General features: G+C 43.4%; 2 protein-coding genes and 1 long non-coding RNA gene across 4 annotated transcripts in view; 1 reads left to right on the forward strand and 2 right to left on the reverse strand.

The window, feature by feature from the left end:
- The window catches only part of LOC112155707 (protein turtle), an 8715-nt gene extending 7205 nt beyond the window's left edge, over positions 1 to 1510 (reverse strand). The window contains exon 1 of the mRNA XM_024287530.2: positions 590 to 1510. The gene's annotated coding sequence lies outside the window, so the exon portion shown is untranslated. The remainder of the gene's footprint in view (positions 1 to 589) is intronic.
- A 3082-nt stretch (positions 1511 to 4592) lies between these two features.
- Positions 4593 to 7149, forward strand: LOC112155638 (CD276 antigen homolog). 2 transcript variants are annotated; one of them, XM_024287369.2, is made up of 3 exons: positions 4593 to 4955; positions 5982 to 6347; positions 6417 to 7149. In XM_024287369.2, exons 1-3 carry the CDS (start codon positions 4898 to 4900, stop codon positions 6494 to 6496), a joined length of 504 nt encoding a protein of 167 aa, XP_024143137.1. In that variant the 5' UTR covers positions 4593 to 4897; the 3' UTR covers positions 6497 to 7149. The 2 variants fall into 2 exon arrangements, with proteins under 2 accessions (XP_024143137.1, XP_024143136.1); XM_024287368.2 differs by having other exon boundaries at positions 4595 to 4961; positions 5988 to 6347.
- A 3274-nt stretch (positions 7150 to 10423) lies between these two features.
- Positions 10424 to 12622, reverse strand: LOC112156242. Its single transcript, XR_002920938.2, has 4 exons — positions 12321 to 12622; positions 12147 to 12214; positions 10812 to 11148; positions 10424 to 10725 (listed from the first exon to the last, which is right to left on the reverse strand). It is a non-coding gene; the product is annotated as an uncharacterized LOC112156242 (long non-coding RNA).
- Between the last annotated feature and the right edge of the window lie 6141 nt (positions 12623 to 18763).

Genomic DNA, 18763 nt, shown 5'->3' on the forward strand with positions numbered 1-18763 from the left:
AAAACATTCCTCACTTTAAAGCATCAACTTTTATCAAAGACCCAAAGTTTATTTATAGTCATTTTTAAATATCTTAACAATTTTTTAAGAAATTGATTTTGTTCAAAACACAAATGTGTTTTTCAATCACAGAACAGTAAAGATTAAAGCTATATAAAATAATTATTTAAGGTTTTTAATGTCATTCATATAAAACATGCTTATATAGAAATATGTGCAACATTGTTGCATATTTGTGTGTAATGTTACAGATCAGTGTGCTGTAGTTGTGAGTCACAATGAATCGGAGCACCGAATGAGTGTGTTTGAGTTGCTGAGGTCAGTGTGAGCAAATGCTAGAAATTCCCAGCACACCTGAATGCAGCAATAGCGAGTTCTTCAAGCGCAAAAGTGCTGAAATTCCACGCAGCCCCTGAACGCACCTCGTGCCGGAGTATTTGACAATTAAATCCATTAAATCAGCACAATAAAGTCAGGATTAAATGTTTGAACCGAGTCTAAAATGGATGTCTGTGGTGACCAACAGTGGAGGAGAAGCAGACTCCATCCTGATGTGTTGGAGCCTCAGAGATGAAGAACAGAGACTCACCTGTCAAAGTCAAAGAGCTTTTCTGACCGCCAAAATAAAAGCTGAACCCAAGTTTGACGGTGGTTAAGTTAGAGCTCCTCCTGTATTGACCCGTGGGTTAGAGAATGTCATGTTATGACTGACTTAAAAAAAAGAAAGTTTCTACAAAGTAGACCCCGCCCTCCTTTATCATCCGTCTTCTTAATTTGGAGACCAACAGCTGAACTCCCCCTCCGCCCCTCCCTCTCTCTTCACACCCCTCAGGTATATTCTCAGCCGACGGGAGCGTGCGTGCGCCTGCAGGGGGCGCCAATTCACCGGTTTCTGGCGGTTCAAAACACAGTGTTATAACAGGTAACAGAAACTCATAGCGGCGCAGATGTTTTTCCGAGCAGCTGCCCGTTCTGACCGTGCTTAAACCGCTACTGCACATAACTTTTCATTACTGACGATCCACGTAACGACCAGACCCCCGGAAACGCCGCTTCACCGAGAGCTGCTCCGGAGCGCTTTGCCTGAGCTGCTGCTGGAAGTAAGGGACCGTCAACAAAGTGCAAGTGGGAGTTTCCCGTAAAACATCTGACTGGAAATGCTTATAAAAAAAACCTGTGGTATTTGACTTGAAAAACAATCTCAGATGCACACATTACAACATTCTGTTTCTAATAATTTATTTCTAGAATAAAGTAAAGGGATTGTTAGTCATTAGCCAACTATCACAAATGTTTTAGTTATGGTGAATAATCACGTGACTTCAATACAATTTGTTTAATAACAGCTAAATTAAAAAAAAAATAAACCCAAACAACAACCAACAATCCTCATTCAAGTTATGTACTATCAAACCTCTTCTTTTTCTAAAAGCTTTTTCTGTGTAAATCAGAGAAATGTGAAACCACCTCCATTCAATAGAGAAGGAGAGGGAGCAACTTTCACAACCAATTGTATGACCCCTAGAGGTCAAATAGGGAACAACACTAATAAAGATTACTCTTCTTTTTGTACTAGCTGTGTCTTTCGTAATGCTGTCTTCACACTATGACATTAGGAAACACTTCCAGAGTGATCAGTCTGAATGAAAACATGATGAACTCTATTGACTTGACCTTTAGATATTGGAGTCATGACTTCTTATTTTGAAAATACTGACACTAATTTAAACAAAAACCTCTTTTTTGAAGCATGAACGATCCGTGTTGAGCTACTGACTCGTATCTTGAGACTCACTTTTATAGGTTAACTAACATGTTTGCAGTTTGTACTAATAGTTTGAGAAACGCCTGAGGATTGATGCAAACTTCAGTACTGTTGTGAGAAATGTAATAAACTGTAATAACAAAAGTATGGAGCAAATTCAATTAAGAAAATGATGAAGCCTTTAGTGAAAGACAGAACATAGAAAACAGTAGAAAGGTAAATGAAATACAGTAGCATGACCTTGTTTTATGACCATTTTAAAAGACTTGGGCAGAAGATTTTCAACTGAACAAGTTGTGGAGAGAAACAGAAGCAGTCAGAAGAGAGGAGAGTAACACCACGATACTGGACGGTATTCACATACCCTGAGGTCAATCACTCAATCCTGCACATCAATAACAATTGTGCTTGTAAGGGAATTAAACATACAACATGAAATAATTGTCTGTGTATAAAAACATAATTTGTTTGATGTTTACATTGTCATGACTAAGTTAGAATAAAAATATTTAAGAAAATATTTCAGTATTTGTTTTTAGACAAAGCTCCAGAAAATGAAATGAAATAACTATTTATTCCATTTAAATTGAACACATTATTTGATAAAGGTATAAGCAGATCCCCCAATACTCCCAGGACAAAGACATCACCTTGTTCACAGTTCCATTGATTAGCTTTTGATAGTCATTTATTCATAACTTAAATTGAAGTTTTAATCATTGCTGCTCCAAAAACAGAACGGATTGATTCACAATTTGAGTCTTCACCTAATTCTTCATTTATGACGTTTTTATGTCCCGGATAGCCACACTAGCTTTAGCACAGGGGAACCATCCACAAACGGGCCGTAACACAACAAACTGGACACTAGGATAACAAGGATCAAAGTTTATTACAGAATAGAATTATGTGTCCTGTGAAGCAAGAACAAGATGAACTGATTACTTTGCTGAGTCAAAAAAAGGTATTTGAATCTTAAAATAAGTCTGGGAAACAGCTGACCCATCCACATCGACAGGTAGAGTCAGCTCCATGCTAAGGGTATCCAACCAAAATCAAACTACTATTATACTTGATACTACCGGATCAAGATGGTGGCACTGTACCAGCAAGGGGCCTGGACAAAATGGGAGCATGTTGAAGAACGTAGAATCACCTGGTCAGACCTCTGGAGATGTGAACCACAGAACATCACGTTCCTCGTCCAGTCAGTGTATGACGTTCTCCCAAGTCCAACCAATCTGCAGCGATGGGGCTTATCAGACACCGCGGCATGCCAACTGTGCCAGAAGAGAGGCACCCTGGAACACATCCTTAGCTCTTGCTCAAAGGCTTTGGTGGAAGGACGGTACCTCTGGGGTCATGTCCAGGTCCTCAGGGCTCTGGAAGACTCAGCCAACTGTACCAGCACACCTCCAAGCAGTCCATCACCTTCGTCAGAGGAGGAGACACGGCAGCAGTCAAGCTCCACAGGAGGGCTTCATACAACGGCTGGGACTGGAAACTCCAAGTCGACCTCGGAAGACAACTCAAATTCCCAGAACACATCGTGACCACTGCACTGCACCCAGACATGGTATTAACATCAGAGACTTTAAAGCATGTAGTTCTGATTGAGCTCACGGTCCCCTGGGAAGACAGAATGGAGGAGGCCACTGAACGCAAGAGGACCAAGTCCGCTGAGCTAGTGGCTGAATGCCGGAGCAATGGATGGGAAACCCGCTGAGAACCAGTTGAAGTGAGGAGAAGGGGTTTTATTGGCCAGTCTCTACCACATACCCTCAAGCTCCTCGGGGTGAAAGGGCAGCTGTGCAGAAGACCAATAAAAAACATCATGAGGCTGCAGAGAAAGCCTCAGGATGGCTTTGGATTCAGAGGGGGATCCATGGAGTAGTGGGTCATTTGGACACAAGTCAGGGGCTGATCACCCCTGGCTGGGTCGCCCGAGAGAGGGGGTTTGATGATCAAAGACCCGAAACACCCCATGACCTCAGGTCACTGATGGTGTGTCCAAGTAGCACCTAGTGGTGTATTTTAGAACTTTTTAATTAAAAGAAATTATATTTTTTTATAATTGTACTTAACACTTCTCTTAAATTATAATTACAATATTATTAGTATTAGTATTTAGAGTAGTGGTATTTTTGTTTTTTACCCTTAAAAGAATTGCTCCTTACATTAGTAACAAAGTCATATTTAGTAATAGAAGATTATGTTACATTTTGTTATTTAATTTATAATAACTGTGTCAGACTTTGTCAAAGACTAAAAAATGTAAACATTTGGGATGCAACACAGTTTGCTCACAGTTCAGGGTAAAAAATATGGTTCTTAAAGTCACTCCATATCCTCCTCTGATGAATGGAGGTGGTTTTATATTTTTATGATTTACACAGAAGAGGCTATTATAAAAAGAAGAGTAATTTATATTAGTGTAATTCCAAATTTGACCTCTAGGGTCATAAAAATGATTGTGAAAGTTGCTCCCTCCACTCCTCTGTTATATGGAGGTAGTTTCACTTTTCTATGATTTACTTAAGAAAGGCTATTACAAAAAGAAGAGTTTTTTGGGTGTAATTACCTATTTGACATCTAGGGATAAAAGAATGGTTGTGAGAGTTGCTCCATATCCTCCTTTAATGAATGGAGGTGGTTTCACGTTTCTATTATTTACACAGAAAAAGCTATTACAAAAAAGAGTAATTTCTAGTAGTGTAATTTCCTATTTGACCTCTAGGACTTAAAAGAAACTGTAAGGACAACTCCCACTTGCACTTTGTTGACGGTCCCTTACTTCCAGCAGCAGCTGAGGCAAAGCGCTCCGGCTCCGCCCACATTGCAGCGGCGTATCCGGGGTCTGGTCGTTACGTGGATCGTGAATAACGAAAACGAGTTATGTGAAATGTTTTTTGTTTTATCAGCAGTCAGCAAAACAATTTTGGTATTTTTTAGCAAAAGCGTTTGAGGAATATCGCCGTTCATCGCTGAATGTGTGACGAATGTCGAATATGAAACTAACTTAACCGATGTGGAATCTTCCTATGCGGGGAGTTTGATATCCGCTCGTGGGAGCTGCTGCTCGATCAGAGGATCAGAGATCAAGCTGAGATCGGCCATGGAGTCCTGAGGAGGATGTTTGCTCTCCTTTGTCTCGCCGCTCTGCGCGTTTCTCTGCTGAGTCAGCAGGCTTCTGCAGGTAAGGAGGAACAGTCCTGAAAAAGGTTCTGTTTGAATCCGATTTAGACTTCACTGCTCGTTGAAGTGAAATTCAAGTTTAAACCTTAAGAGAGAAAAAAGAAAAGTGTCAAATATTTCAGTTGAAACCCTTTTATGATATTTTCCGTTTGAACCTCTTTGTCTGGGTTTGTTGTTCACTTTTACAGCTGGAGGGAGTTCCCGCTCAACTGTGAGTTAAACTGACTGACTAGTTTATCCAGAATCAGGTCACCAGAACCTCCTTATTACCTCTGGATCAGATGAGATGCCTGAGCCTCAGGAAGTTTCAGGTTTGGACTCACAGGTTCATGTGAGGACTTGTAGGGTCTCATTCTTGGTTTATCATGGAAACAAGTTAAGACGACCTGAAGACGTCGATTCATTTCTGACTATAGAGACCTGATTGCTCATAATCCAGTTTCTATCATGGTGGTATTGGGGTCTAACGACTGATCTGAACAGTAGAATTCAGTTGATTTAATCTGATCTAGTCGATTTGAACAGTTTTCACCTGGACCTGTATGTGATAGTGATGTCTGAGCCTCTCGGTGTCCGGTTAGAAACCCGTCTGGTATCTGTTGACGCTGCATTAACGGTTTAAACGGCATGTGTGTTACTGACACGTAAACTGGCGAGTTCCTCAGGGATCCAACCTGGAGCTCCTGACTTTTGGTTTCCTTATGACTTCCTGACAGACCTGGCCCTAACCTGGATGTTGAATGACTATTTTTTTTACAAATTATACAAACTGAGCGGTCTGTTAAACTATATAAAAAAAATCATTGTAATTTGGCACCCCCTCCAGCAGATGGTTCCCTAGGCGACTGCCTAGCTCACCTATGCTCAAGGCCAGTGCCGCTCCCTGGACTCCGGTAAAAATGTTCCACTGCAGACGACCCAGACCGCTTGGTGCCGGATCGTTCTTCGGGAGCACCAGGACCGAGTCGTGGACTGTCGGTCATGAAGCAGACGTGTCCTCAGCTCCTCTGTTTCTGTCCTCCTGCAGGGATCACAGACATCCGAGCCGTACCTGGACAGAACGTCACTCTGCCATGTCGAGCTCCCAAAAGCAACCCCATCATCGCCATCGAGTGGTTCAAACCTGGCGAGGAGGAGACGTATCTGCTTCTGTACCGCGCGGGGCTGGTCCTCCCAGATGGTCAGCATCCAGCCTATCGGAACCGCGTGGCGTTCCAGAAGGAACAGACGAAGGACGGAGACGCGTCTGTGACTCTGAGGGCGGTGACGGTTGAGGACTCGGGGACCTACACCTGTGTGGTCAGCCAGAGAGAAACCTCCCAAACCCGCTCCAGACAGATACTTCCCACTACCTTCATCCGCTTGACGGTTGATCCCGCCCCTTCCTGTGAGTTGCTGCAGCTGACTCTGTTTTTCCTTCGTTTTCACCTGCTGACGTCACTCTGTTGTTTTTCAGCGCCAGCTTCCAGAGGAGGCGGGTCTTTCGGGCTGACCGCGCTCCAGCTGGTTCTGGCTGTGATGATCAGTTCAGTCTGAGTTCTGCTGCTGCTGGGATCCAGGAAGAGTTCGGACCTTCATGTCTGGATCAGCGGAGCAGCAGAACCCTTGGAGACTCCGGCTGAGGAGACCGTCGAGGGCGCAGAGACATCAGAGGGAGGAGCTTACACCTCTGAACGGAGCAAAGAAACATTTCAACTGGTGCATGATGGAGTTACTGACGGTTCAGGTCTACAGGAGATGTTCAGATGGACTTCTAGAACTGCATTCCAACAGATTCTTATCCTCATGTCGGGTTCAGCAGTAATCGCGGTTCGTGTCCGTCCAGAATTCTGAATAATTCTGACTAGAGCTGTGAGAGAAAAGGGTCTGGAGGAGGAGTCACCAGATCTACCCTGCCTTAAAATATCCCAGCAAACATCTCTCCACCTGTACATGCACTCATGTCGGACAGTGACGGTCCAGTGTGGACACCGCATGCTAAGAATGTCTGCTTAACAATATTACATCTTCTTTAGTTCCTTTCATAGAACTTAAGGCTGCTGCACATGAAATAGTGACATATCACGTAGCACAGGGTGGTTGTTTAGCATTTCATGATCATTTCAGCTTTGCTGCATGAAGGGGGCGGAGCTTTGTTGTCTCTGGTTTTAAAGGACTGATGAAGCTAATAAAACATTTTCTGGAGTGAACCTGCTGGTTACAGGTGTGGTTCTGACCCGCAGCCGTCCTGGACTGAAGGACCAGATGGTTTTTACTGTTCTTCTGTCTTCCTGCACTTCTGAGAGAGAACTTCTCCTCACCTTAACCTCAAAACTCAGAAACATTTCCACACATCCAGTAGCTGGTTGAAATGGAAACGCCCCCAAATGATGACATCACAGCAGGAGAAACCATCACAAATACGAATGGAGCCAAAATCTCTCATGGGGCCCAAAAATATTTTATAATCCACAGACAAAACCAGAACAGGTGTCGAGGTTATCCAAAGGAAGTTCTGAAACTGGGACGGGCTCGGCGGCCATTCTACGACATAAAGAACAAAAACTTTAGTTCAAGTGAACTTCACCAAATCTCACAGACATTTCATCAGCTTAAGCCTTCAATAACTAGCAAAGTTTGTTGACCTTTGACCTAAGGAAGAAGCGGCTATCTTAAATTAAATAAGAAAACTACAGTTAGTGACGGCTATTGAAACTCCTTCAGGATTTCGATCCATCTCCTCCTAAGGTGGAGGATTTTTCCAGAAGTGTGAGGGTCGTGTTCTTTGGTTTGGTTCAGGTCAGATGGGTTCTCTTGGTTCTCAGGTGTGATGATTGAACATTCCACCTGGTTTCACTTGAGTCTTTCTGTCTGCAGCAGACTCAGAAACAGCTCAGTGTCTTCTGGAGGACCTTGAAGAGCCTGGAAGAACTTGGAAGAACCTGAAAGTACTCGGAAGAACATGGAAGAACACAGTAGAATCTAGAAGCACCTGGAAAGAATCCGGAACAACCTGGAAAAACTTGGAGGACCCAAAAGAACCAGGAAGAACCCAAAAGAAATCTGAAGAAAGTGGAAGAACTTGGAAGAACCTTGAAGAACATGGAAGAACCCGGAAGGACCTGGAAGAACCTGGAAGAATCCAGAAGAACATGGAAGAACCCGGAAGGACCTGGAAGAACCTAGAATAACCCAGAAGAACTTGGAAGAACCCGAAAGGACCTGGAAGAACCTGGAAGAACCTGTCTAATGTGGCTCTGCTTTGAGCTAACTCCAGGTTTCTGATGAACACCTGGGGCTGTGTGAGCAGACCTGTTCTCCTGCAGGTGTATCACATTCTCAGGTGTGTCTCAGAAACATTTCAAAAGCTTCAGAACACTCAGAGGTGTTTGGGGTTCTGTTCCTGTTCAGAACCGTTCAGAAACACACAGGAACGTGTCCAGAACCGCCTGTGAGCACGGCGCCGACCGCTCTCGCACAGGAACGCCTCCTCCTGGATCCTAACAGCAGCTTTTGTGTTTTCCTGACTGTCAGATCAACACGGATGTTTGCTTGATTCTGATTGGCTGAGAGCAGCGGGAAGTCCCGGGTTTCCCGTTTCAGTCTGAGCTCCTCCTGCCCCGATGGAACCATCTGGTGTTCTTCTGCCCAGCAGTGGAGTTCTGTGGTTTAGCTTTTCATTCTAGGGGAATTCAACAGAGGAAGGGGGCGGGGCTTCATCTGCTCCTGCAGCTGTCAGGACGGTTTCAGATGAAGCTGAGGAGCTGCGACCAGCAGCGGTTCTGTGGGTTCTGTGGGTTCTGCAGGACCGTCACTCCACCTGACCGCCTTCTGCTGAGTCATGTTAACTCATATACATAGACTACTTAATCTGACATGAATACAGATACACAAAAACACGTGTACCCACACACAATTTATACAAACACACACACACAAAAAGATACAAACATAACTAACGCACAAACATGAACGCAGACACACAAAAATGTGTACAAACACACACACGTACTTAACTTGAACACACTCACAAACTCAGACACAAAAACATAGCATGTACACACAACTTATGCAGACATACACACACTAACAGACGCACACAAACATATGTGTACACTAAAAAAAACACCCATATACTGCTTCACACATACATGTATGCCCACACTAACAGACAGACACACAAAAACACAAACAGAACAAAAGAATTTTAAAATGTCTTTAATCTTTATTTGTTCCTTCAAAATAAAAGTATTTAAATTAAATCTTTTATTATTTCATTTCATTTATTCATTTATAAAGCACCTTTCACCACCAGCCAAGGAGGCCCAAAGTGCTGTACACAAGAAAATACAATATATAACAATCCTAAAAACAATTTAAAAATAAATAAATAAATACATGCATAAAATCTTAAAAAGAAATTAAAATTTACATGATAAAAAGCAGCTAGGCAGATACTACAGCGCGATAGTGGAGGAACAGTTTAGATTTAAAACTCTCCAAAAGTGTGACCTCTCTAATATTCAGTGGCAACTGGTTCCACAGCTTAGGAGCCAGCACAGAAAAGGTACGATCTCCTCGGAACTTACATTTGGTTCTCGGAACCAGTAACAAACACTGGTCCGCAGAACGCAAAGACTTAGAGGGGGAATATTTTAAAATCAGATCAGAGAGGTAAGACGGTGCCGTACCTGGTTGTGATTTAAAAGCAAAGATAAGAATTTTCATAAAAATCAGATATTGCACGGGCAGCCAGTTCAAAGAGACCAGAACAGGGGTTATGTGATCAGACTTCTTAAACTCTAAAACTCTTTGTGAGTCAATTTTGAGACAAACAACAAAATTTCACTTAAAAAGATTTTTTGATAAAAATATCAGAAATATGTTCAAACTTAATTTACTTTTTTGTTCTTCGGTTTATAAATAATTTAATCGAGTTTGAATAAAAAAGTGAAGAATACTTTGGTAAAATGTTCAGAAACTTCTTTGTTTTTGTGAGACTTCATTCAATTGTCCAGATCCAAACTGGATCCAGATCTGGTTCTGAAGCCGCCTCATGTTGAATCTGGACTCTAACATGTTTCTGTGGTTCTGATCCACTTTTGTTGTTTCCATCTTCACTCTCGAACACGTTCACCTTCATGGAATCATGAGGTTACAGTTTGTTTCACCAACAAATCAAACTGGTTTCATGTTTGATACACGCTGGTGACGCTTAAACACAAAACCTTTAACGTGTTGTAACTTTTCACCCCATAATTCCAGTAGAATGTGAAGGAGAGAAGCGTCTGATTCTACTGGAATTATCCTGTTAACGGGTGAAAAGTTACAGTAAATAAAAGACCAGAAACACTGGAGCTCCGGTGTTAGAGGTCAAATCTTACTGAGGGACAGGAGCCTCTTCTTCATTTATTACACACTCGTGTGCAGCACCACAGCACCACCTGCTGGCTGATCAGGGTCAACCACAAACTGAGCGTTTGGAGGAAAGTTCTCTGGAGTTTGGGTCTGAGAAAGACACAGAGATGCTCTTTCTTCTGGTTTATTCCAGCTTTTAGTAGATCTACTTTGGTTCTTCTTTATTTAACAACATCTGAATAAAACCAGGAAGTCCACCAGACCTTCATCTGCTTCAAACCGTGGAGGAAACATCACGTCTGATTACATCTGTTCCAAAGGAAAAATCACTTCCTCAGGAACAAGGACAAAGGAGCCAGACCAACAGTCGTCACGGTGACTGTTGGAACAAACCATCTCTGATGGGTCTTCTTCTTTGTCTTTGACTCCTGCAGAGGAGAAAGAGGTGAGAACGGGAACATCTCCTGGTCTGAGACACCGGACTTCACTTTGAAATCATTCTGAAGCCACTCACCTGCCGGAGCGACCTTCAGGTAACGGTGGCGATCATCTTTCGGGGCTCCTCTCCGTCCTGGTTGACCTGGCACACGTAGGTTCAGGTGTCGTCCTCCGTCACGTTCATCAGCATCACAGACAGGTTCTGTCGTTCATCTGGGTTCCCTGTAGGAAAACCCGGTTCTTGAAGAATGGATGCTGCCGTTCCACCTCCAGCTGGTCGTCCTGGTAACCCAGAACGTTCCCCTCCTGGAGGTTGGTCCTCCTCCACTCCAGAGCCGTCACCTCCTTCTGGTTTGGAGCTTTGACACGGAGAATGAGGTTCTGTCCCGGTTCTGCTGTGATGGTCCTCAGCCCTGAGGGAGAAAAAACACAGGGGGAGTCATTTCACAGGGGAGGAGCTTGATTCTTCTAGACTAGAGAATCACAAAGGGGAGGAGCTTCGTTCTTCTGAAGCATCACAGAGGGGAGGAGCTTCGTTCTTCTGAAGCATCACAGAGGGTAGGAGCTTAGTTCCTCCACAGCATCACGGAGGGGAGGAGCTTAGTTCTTCCACAGCATCACGGAGGGGAGGAGCTTAGTTCTTCCACAGCATCGCAGAGGGGAGGAGCTTAGTTCTTCCACAGCATCGCAGAGGGGAGGAGCTTACTTCCTCCACAGCATCACGGAGGGGAGGAGCTTAGTTCTTCCACAGCATCGCAGAGGGGAGGAGCTTAGTTCCTCCACAGCATCACAGAGGGGAGGAGCTTAGTTCTTCCACAGCATCACGGAGGGGAGGAGCTTAGTTCTTCCACAGCATCATAGAGAACTCCATGCAGTCCCTTAATTGGACCTGAGGAGATCCAGGACCTCAGGAGAACAAACAGCTTCCGGGAGCACTTTATTGAAGATTCTGCTTCTGTTTCTCAGTCAGGAAGCCTCAAGAGCTTGTTCCCTCAAGGGGGACCTGTAGACCCCTCTTTGGGGTCTACCGGGCCCCCAGGGGCCTCCTGGTGTGGCATCTTCTCTGCACCGTCAGGGCTGGAAATGATCCTGTGTGAATGCTCAGTTACCCATGCCATCTAGCATCAGGTAACTTTGTTGTCATGGTTACTCCTACTTCACATGTGCAGGAAGCCCCGCCCCCTCCCTCTCCTCTGGGAACCAGAACTTTTAATCTGGATTAACTTTTGGTTCCATTGGGTCTCAGTAAAGACCAGGATGGAGCATGAAGAACTAAAGTCAGGATGTGGTTTCCTTCAGAACTCCAGACAGATTTTAAAAAGGTATAAATAAAAGCTTTTTTTTTCCATTTTCAGTGACAAACAGGTCCAGACTAGAGGATCCACGTTCCAGCAGAACTCCATCATCTCACCTGTGGGACCACCGTTCTCACCAAACGCCATTTTCAGGTTCCTCAGAGGTCAACCAGCTCCTTCAGATCTGCAGTAGAGGAAGAGGAGCAAAGGCTGATGGGAGCTGCAGTAGATCTATAGATGGTCACTGAGGCACAAACACGGCGATGAGGGAAACAAAGATGGCGACGTACCTTTGCGGCGGGTTCACCTGGCGTCTCTGCAGGTGAGTCTGGAGAGAGGAACGCTCCGTCTGATGCTCAGGTAAATACTCCTGGAGCTTCTTTGTGTGGATCCGTTTTTTGTCTCAAGGATGTTGTCCGTGTCAAACACGATCATGTTGCTCTGCAGGTTTACAGCTCGTCGTCATGGAGACACAATGGACTCATTAGAGTCAGAACAACAGCAGAATCACTGCGGTTCTGATGATCTTTTGTTCAGATCATCAGTTCCAGTTTCATCTGATGTTATTTCTGTCCGACCAACGATCGGATTCCAGTCTGACCTTCAGGTGGACGCCTTCCCTCCTGACCTCTTACATCAGAGGTTTTGTTTTGGCCCCGGGACTCAGCTCGCCTTAGACAAACAGATTACGACCAAATCCGTCAACAGAATCAGGAGAGGATCAAACTCAACAATAGAATTATACACAGTCCCTCCTCAGGACTCAGCTGACAGAGGAAAGGTGTAGTTCTGTGGTTGACCAGTAGAGGGAACAGAGACCCGAACAGAGATCTGATCACTGGTGAGGGATCTATGATGAGGGATCTACTGATGAGGGATCTAACGATGAGGGATTTACTGATAAGGGGTCTACCGATGAGGGATTTACTGATGAGGGATCTACTGATAAGGGATTTACTGATGAGGGATCTACTGATGAGGGATTTACTGATGAGGGATCTAATGATGAGGGATCTACTGATGAGAGATTTACTGATGAGGGATCTACTGTTTTCAGCTGTGAGAGTTTCAGCACTCTTGATGTCTCACCTGATGGAAGGTAAAACTCCAGAGAGGAAAACCCTCCAGGTCTCTGAGAGGTGGTTCTGGTTCTGTTGGTCCTCCAGGATACCCATAGATGAACATGTAATTTGAATGTTTGGGTTTTCATTATACACATTCTAATATTAGTTAAATGATCATAAAGAACAGATCCAGTAACAGTTCATGCTAAATAATGAACAAATGAATCATCCAATCAGAGATGTCCTATACGACCTACTTTTACTTGTTTATTTTTGTTTAATTTTTGTAATATTTTAGATTTTTTTTTTTACTACTTTCGGGATTTGAAACATTAAATCTTGATTCCGTTACTTTGTTATTTGTTTTCATCTATAAACTGTGATGTTTTTATTAAGTATTTTTTATTTTTAAATGTATTTTTTTTTTTGGCATTTAATGATTTGTTGGTGAGATTTGACCTTTAGGGCCACCATAGCCATACCCAGCCTGGTTGCAGTTAGATGGAGGGATTTCCTTCAAAATGAAAATCTTTTTCCGATTTCATACTTTAACAGATAAAATCATCTGGAGTTTTCCTGTTTCTGCTGACTCTCTCTGTGAACAATAAAGTTTCTCCAAACACAGTCAGAAGGAGCTTTCTGCACATGCTCAGTAGAGACTGTTTCCAGGAAGCTCCTCCTCCTGCATGGAGAACTGCAGGTTGACTGACCGAAAATATACAATCACAAATGATTCCAGATTATCAGACAATTTAGAGCTTTAAATATATTTCTAATCAACAGATCAACACATTTAAATATGAATTTTATTACTTTTTAAATTTCATATCATTGTTAACGTTTGTTACATTGTGATTTGTGTTTTATTTATTATTTACCCGATTAGCCGACTAACTGGAAAAACTAATCAGTGATTAGTCGACTATTAAATTAAACGTTTGTGGGAACACTAGCTCTGATGATGAACATGTGGATGGTTTGTTAACAAATATACTTTTAAAGAAGTTTTTTTGTTTGAAATTGCTTGACTGCAATGCATTGTGGTCTATATTCTCTAACCTAGTGAACATCAATGCATACTAGTTTTTCACAAAGACTTCTGGGAAATGTTTTGTGCACTTGATTTTGAAATGAGTGGATTCGGACAGCACTGGAGTCTAATATTTCAGACGTCACTTTCGTTCAATGATGTCATCAACATCACCGGTCCGCTAAATAATAATCTGGACACGACTTGCACTTCAACTGCCTCTTAAAATGGAGGGGAATGGAAGAATTTGATTGGGCCCAAGACCCTCCACCGAAGCAGCAGCCAGGACGCCCATACGAGTGTGGTGATGTCCGCCCACTGCATTCCCGCCAGACACCCAGTCCAGAGCCAGCAGGACCACCACAGGGGCCAGTAACTCCAGAGAGTAGTGGGTACAGGTGAATGGAGAGTTCAGCTCCTGCCCAGCCAGAGGAGACACCCCCTTAATCCACTCATTTGAATGTTGTTCTGGATGATTTATTTTTGGGAAAATGGAGATTTTAATCTCCTAACTCTCTGCTTGGACTTCCTGTTGGCTCGTCTGTCTCTCACAAAGCTCAGATGTGAAAGCAGCAGCTGACAGAGAGAGAACAGTCTTAGTTAATCTGTCAGGATCTAGTTTTGGTTAAAGAAGCAGGGGACCATCGACTGAATACATGAGTCGATGTCTAACAGGATCAGAACTGCAGGATGAAGATCATGGACTTACAGACACTTTTGATTTGAGACAGCGCTGCTGTTACTGATGCGATATGCTACATCATGCTAACGATGCTAAAGAGCCGTTTTTCATCTGTATGTAACTTTAAACTGGACTGCTTTGAATGAGACTGTTCTCCTGGAGCGGAATTTAAGGAATGGCAGATAAAACAACAAAATGAGACAGTGCTGCATGTCTGCCAGAATTCAAAACATTAAACTGTTTTTAGGATGTTTTAGTCAAGACTTCATTCCAAAATTAATCATTAGATTTTGATTATCTACCAACCAAACTTAGCTGGTGAGTCAAAAAATAGATTTTGGTTACTGGTGTTGAGACTTTAAACTTGGAGCATTAAACCCAACGCAGAAAAATCAGTTTTGTTGTTGCTACCAGAATTTCTCTGCTGAGTCTGTAGTGTTTCTAGGAGCTCAAGCTAGCGGTAGCTCACAAAACACCTGCTGCATTGATCTATAAACATTTTAACAGCTTGATTTTAGTTGCACTTTGTGTTCTATTTCATTTCCAAAGAAAAGGTTGACATAAAAATAGGGCTGCCACGATTAGTCGACTAATCAACCATTAAAATAGACAACGACTAATTTAATGGTCGATTAGTTGTTACTTTATATTATATGGAGTCAGAGTGAAGTAAAGTTGAAAGTTATACCAGCATTCTGCTAGCTTTATGGACTATGTAGACATTTATTAAGATTTCTATAGACTGTTTTGGAATTGAGCTAATATTTCAGCTACATGCTAGCTGTTTAGGTAATTTAGGCTTTTTGTTTGTTTTTTAGGCTGTTTTGGAGTTTCATTTACACACTAGCCTTTTTGGCCAATACAGCATTTTTCCAGTTTTTGTGGGTTATTTTGAAGTTTGGCTATTTTTTAAGCTACATGTTAGCTGTATTGGCTAACCTACGTTTTCCCCTGTTTTTTAGGCTAATTTGGCATTTAACTAATATTTTAGCTGGCTATCAACTTCAGCATCTTCAGTTGCCAAATTCAGCTTACAGCATTCACACTAGCATTATCACAGGTAAGGCTATATATCTAGTTAGTGCACGACCCGATTAGTCGACTAATCTGAAAAAATAATCAGTAATTAGTCGATGATTTAAATAATCGCCCATGGCAGCACTACATAAAATAGTTTTGGTGAAATATATTATGTTGTATTCATTTTTGTTAAAAGCAAGGAGAAAAACAAATTTAATAAAATTGAAAATCGAATTTTGAATAAAAAATATCTAAGATTTTATTTTTTGGCCATATCGCCCAGCCCAAACAATAATAAAAAGAGTGGACCAGCTCTACACCCTCTCCAGGGTGCTGGAGGGTTCGTGGGAGTTCGCTCATCTAGTCCATATGTGTTTTGTGGATTTGGAGAAGGCGTTCGACCGCGTTCCCCGTGGTGTCCTGTGGAGGGTGCTCTGGGAGTATGGGGTCCGGGGAGCCTTACTCAGGGCTGTCCGGTCTCTGTACGACCGGAGCAGGAGCTTGGTTCTCATGGCCGGCAGTAAGTCAGACCTGTTCTCGGTGCATGTTGGACTCCGGAAGGGCTGCCCTTTATCACCGGTTCTGTTCAGAGTCTTATGGACAGAATTTCTAGGCGCAGCCAGGAGGGGATCTGGTTTGGGGACCACTGGATTACCTTTCTGCTCTTTGCAGATGATGTTGTTCTGTTGGACCTCCGGGACCTGAGGCAGGAGTGCTTGTGCCTCAGGGGGAGGAGTTTAAATATCTTGGGGTCTTGTTCACGAATGAGGGAAGATCGGAGCGTGAGATCGACAGGCGGATTGAAGCTGCGTCCACCATTGGCGATTATTGACGACGTCATCAAACGAAAATCACGTCTGAAATATTAGACACTATTTTTTCATAACTCTCTGTTTGTAGGGATACATAAAGGGGAAGGGAGAAGGGAAGAATGTCTCTTAGAATGTTACATTCATAAGAATTCATTGTTTGTGGGGTCATGAGATGTATGTGTAAATGAAATGAGGGTAGAGGTTGAGTTGTTTTCATAACTTGTGTCTTTGTTTTTAATTGTGAAGAGCTTCAAACTCAGAAAGTATGAGAAGCGTTTATTTTTTATTAATAAAAGTTTTATTTCTATTTGCTTCCACTGCCTGGTCCCTAACATCTGTCTTTCCTTGGTGTCTGTGCGCCCCCTGCTGACCGGAGGTTGTTACTGCTCCAGATTTCTTCATTCTGCATAAACCAGTTAAACCCTTTTGTTACTCATTCTGTTCTTGTCTTTATTTGGGTCTAAATGCAAATCCTTTCAAAAATAATGTGTCTCAAACAATCACTGACCATATCTCACTGTTACAACTCCACAATCATTATCTACAGTGGTGCTTGTTTCATGGAGGGAGTTACAGCCTAAAGAACACCAATGAAGACAATATCTATGAAAGATTCAACTTTATTTTTTAAGAATAGTTATGAATGTTTTTAAATGCTGTGCCCAAGAACAGTCGTTGCTAAAGTAGCCTAACTGCAAACAAAGAAGGTAAAGGATCTGATCTGAGGAATGTCAGATCATCAAACTTCAGATGCTTCTTCAGACTCAGAGTGTCTGGGTGGCTCCAGCAGGTGTGTCCGTTCCTATCAGTCACTGTTTGAGGAGAAGATGCTTCTCAGGATCGTTGGTGTTTCTGAAACAGCTTCAAATGTTCACATCAGACTCTGCTGCTGCTGGTTGAAGACAGAGAGAGACAGAAGGGGGCGGAGCTTGTGTGTGGTGTGAGTCCGCTGAATGAAAGCAGAGATCAGATCAGAGAGGAAGGATGAAGGAAACATGTCTGCTCTGTAAGTACAGAAGCTGTTTGTCTGCTTGAACTTGACTGTCTGCTCTGTTCATGTTGATGATGGAGGAGATGACATGAAAAGGAGGTCAGGCTGAAAGAGGAGACAAACAAAGAGGAGCTGGGAGCAGAGGAAGGAAAGACAAAGTTCAGCTTTTCTGGATTCTCTTTCTGCTGATAGTTAGAGGAGATGAGGATTCCAGAACAAAGCTGGACCTTCACATCAGGAAGATGATCCACACTGACCATCCAGCAGTTAACGCTGACAGCAGACACACAACTCTATGCACTTTATGACTGGATGGAGGATCAGGAAACACAAGTTTAATACATGACGTTTGAGCTTTAGAAGGATTCTAAGAAAAATGTTGCTAAAAGACGAATAACCAAATTTAGGATTGAAAGACATGATGTTACACACTCACAATCTTGGTATCAAAATGTTCAGCTCAGGAGGAGCAAGGATCCCCCCACCCCACTGGAATGGATGTTAATTCCATCCATCCATCCATCTTCCTCCGCTTCATCCGGACCGGGTCGCGGGGGCAGCAGTCTGAGCAAAGATGCCCAGACTTCCCTCTCCCCGGCCACTTCCTCCAGCTCCTCTGGGGGGACCCCGAGGCGTTCCCAGGCCAGCCGAGAAACATAGTCTCTCCAGCGTGTCCTGGGTCTTCCCCGGGGCCTCCGCCCAGTGGGACATGTCCGGAACACCTCACCAGGGAGGCGTCCAGGAGGCATCCGGATCAGATGCCCGAACCACCTCAACTGGCTCCTCTCGATGCGGAGGAGAAGCGGCTCTACTCCGAGCTCTCTCCGGGTGACCGAGCTTCTCACCTTATCTCCTCTAAGGGAGCGCCCAGCCACCCTGCGAAGAAAACTCATTTCAGCCGCTTGTAGTCGGGATCTCGTTCTTTCGGTCACGACCCAGAGCTCATGACCATAGGTGAGTACAGGAACAAAGATCGACCGGTAAATCGAGAGCTTTGCTTTCTGGCTCAGCTCTCTTTTTACCACAACGGACCGGTACAGCGACCACATAATAGTGGACGCAGCTCCAATCCGCCTGTCGATCTCACGCTCCGATCTTCCATCACTCGTGAACAAGACCCCAAGATATTTAAAC

The sequence above is a fragment of the Oryzias melastigma genome, linkage group LG18, assembly GCF_002922805.2.
Source record: "Oryzias melastigma strain HK-1 linkage group LG18, ASM292280v2, whole genome shotgun sequence".
NCBI lineage: Eukaryota > Metazoa > Chordata > Actinopteri > Beloniformes > Adrianichthyidae > Oryzias > Oryzias melastigma.

Coding starts and splice junctions, on each gene's coding strand:
- LOC112155638 (XM_024287369.2), top strand. CDS start 4,898: ATGTTTGCTCTCCTTTGTCTCGCCGCTCTGCGCGTTTCTCTGCTGAGT. Junction 4,956..5,981: donor TCTGCTGAGTCAGCAGGCTT/CTGCAGGTAAGG, acceptor GTTTCTGTCCTC/CTGCAGGGATCACAGACATC. Junction 6,348..6,416: donor GGTTGATCCCGCCCCTTCCT/GTGAGTTGCTGC, acceptor GTTGTTTTTCAG/CGCCAGCTTCCAGAGGAGGC.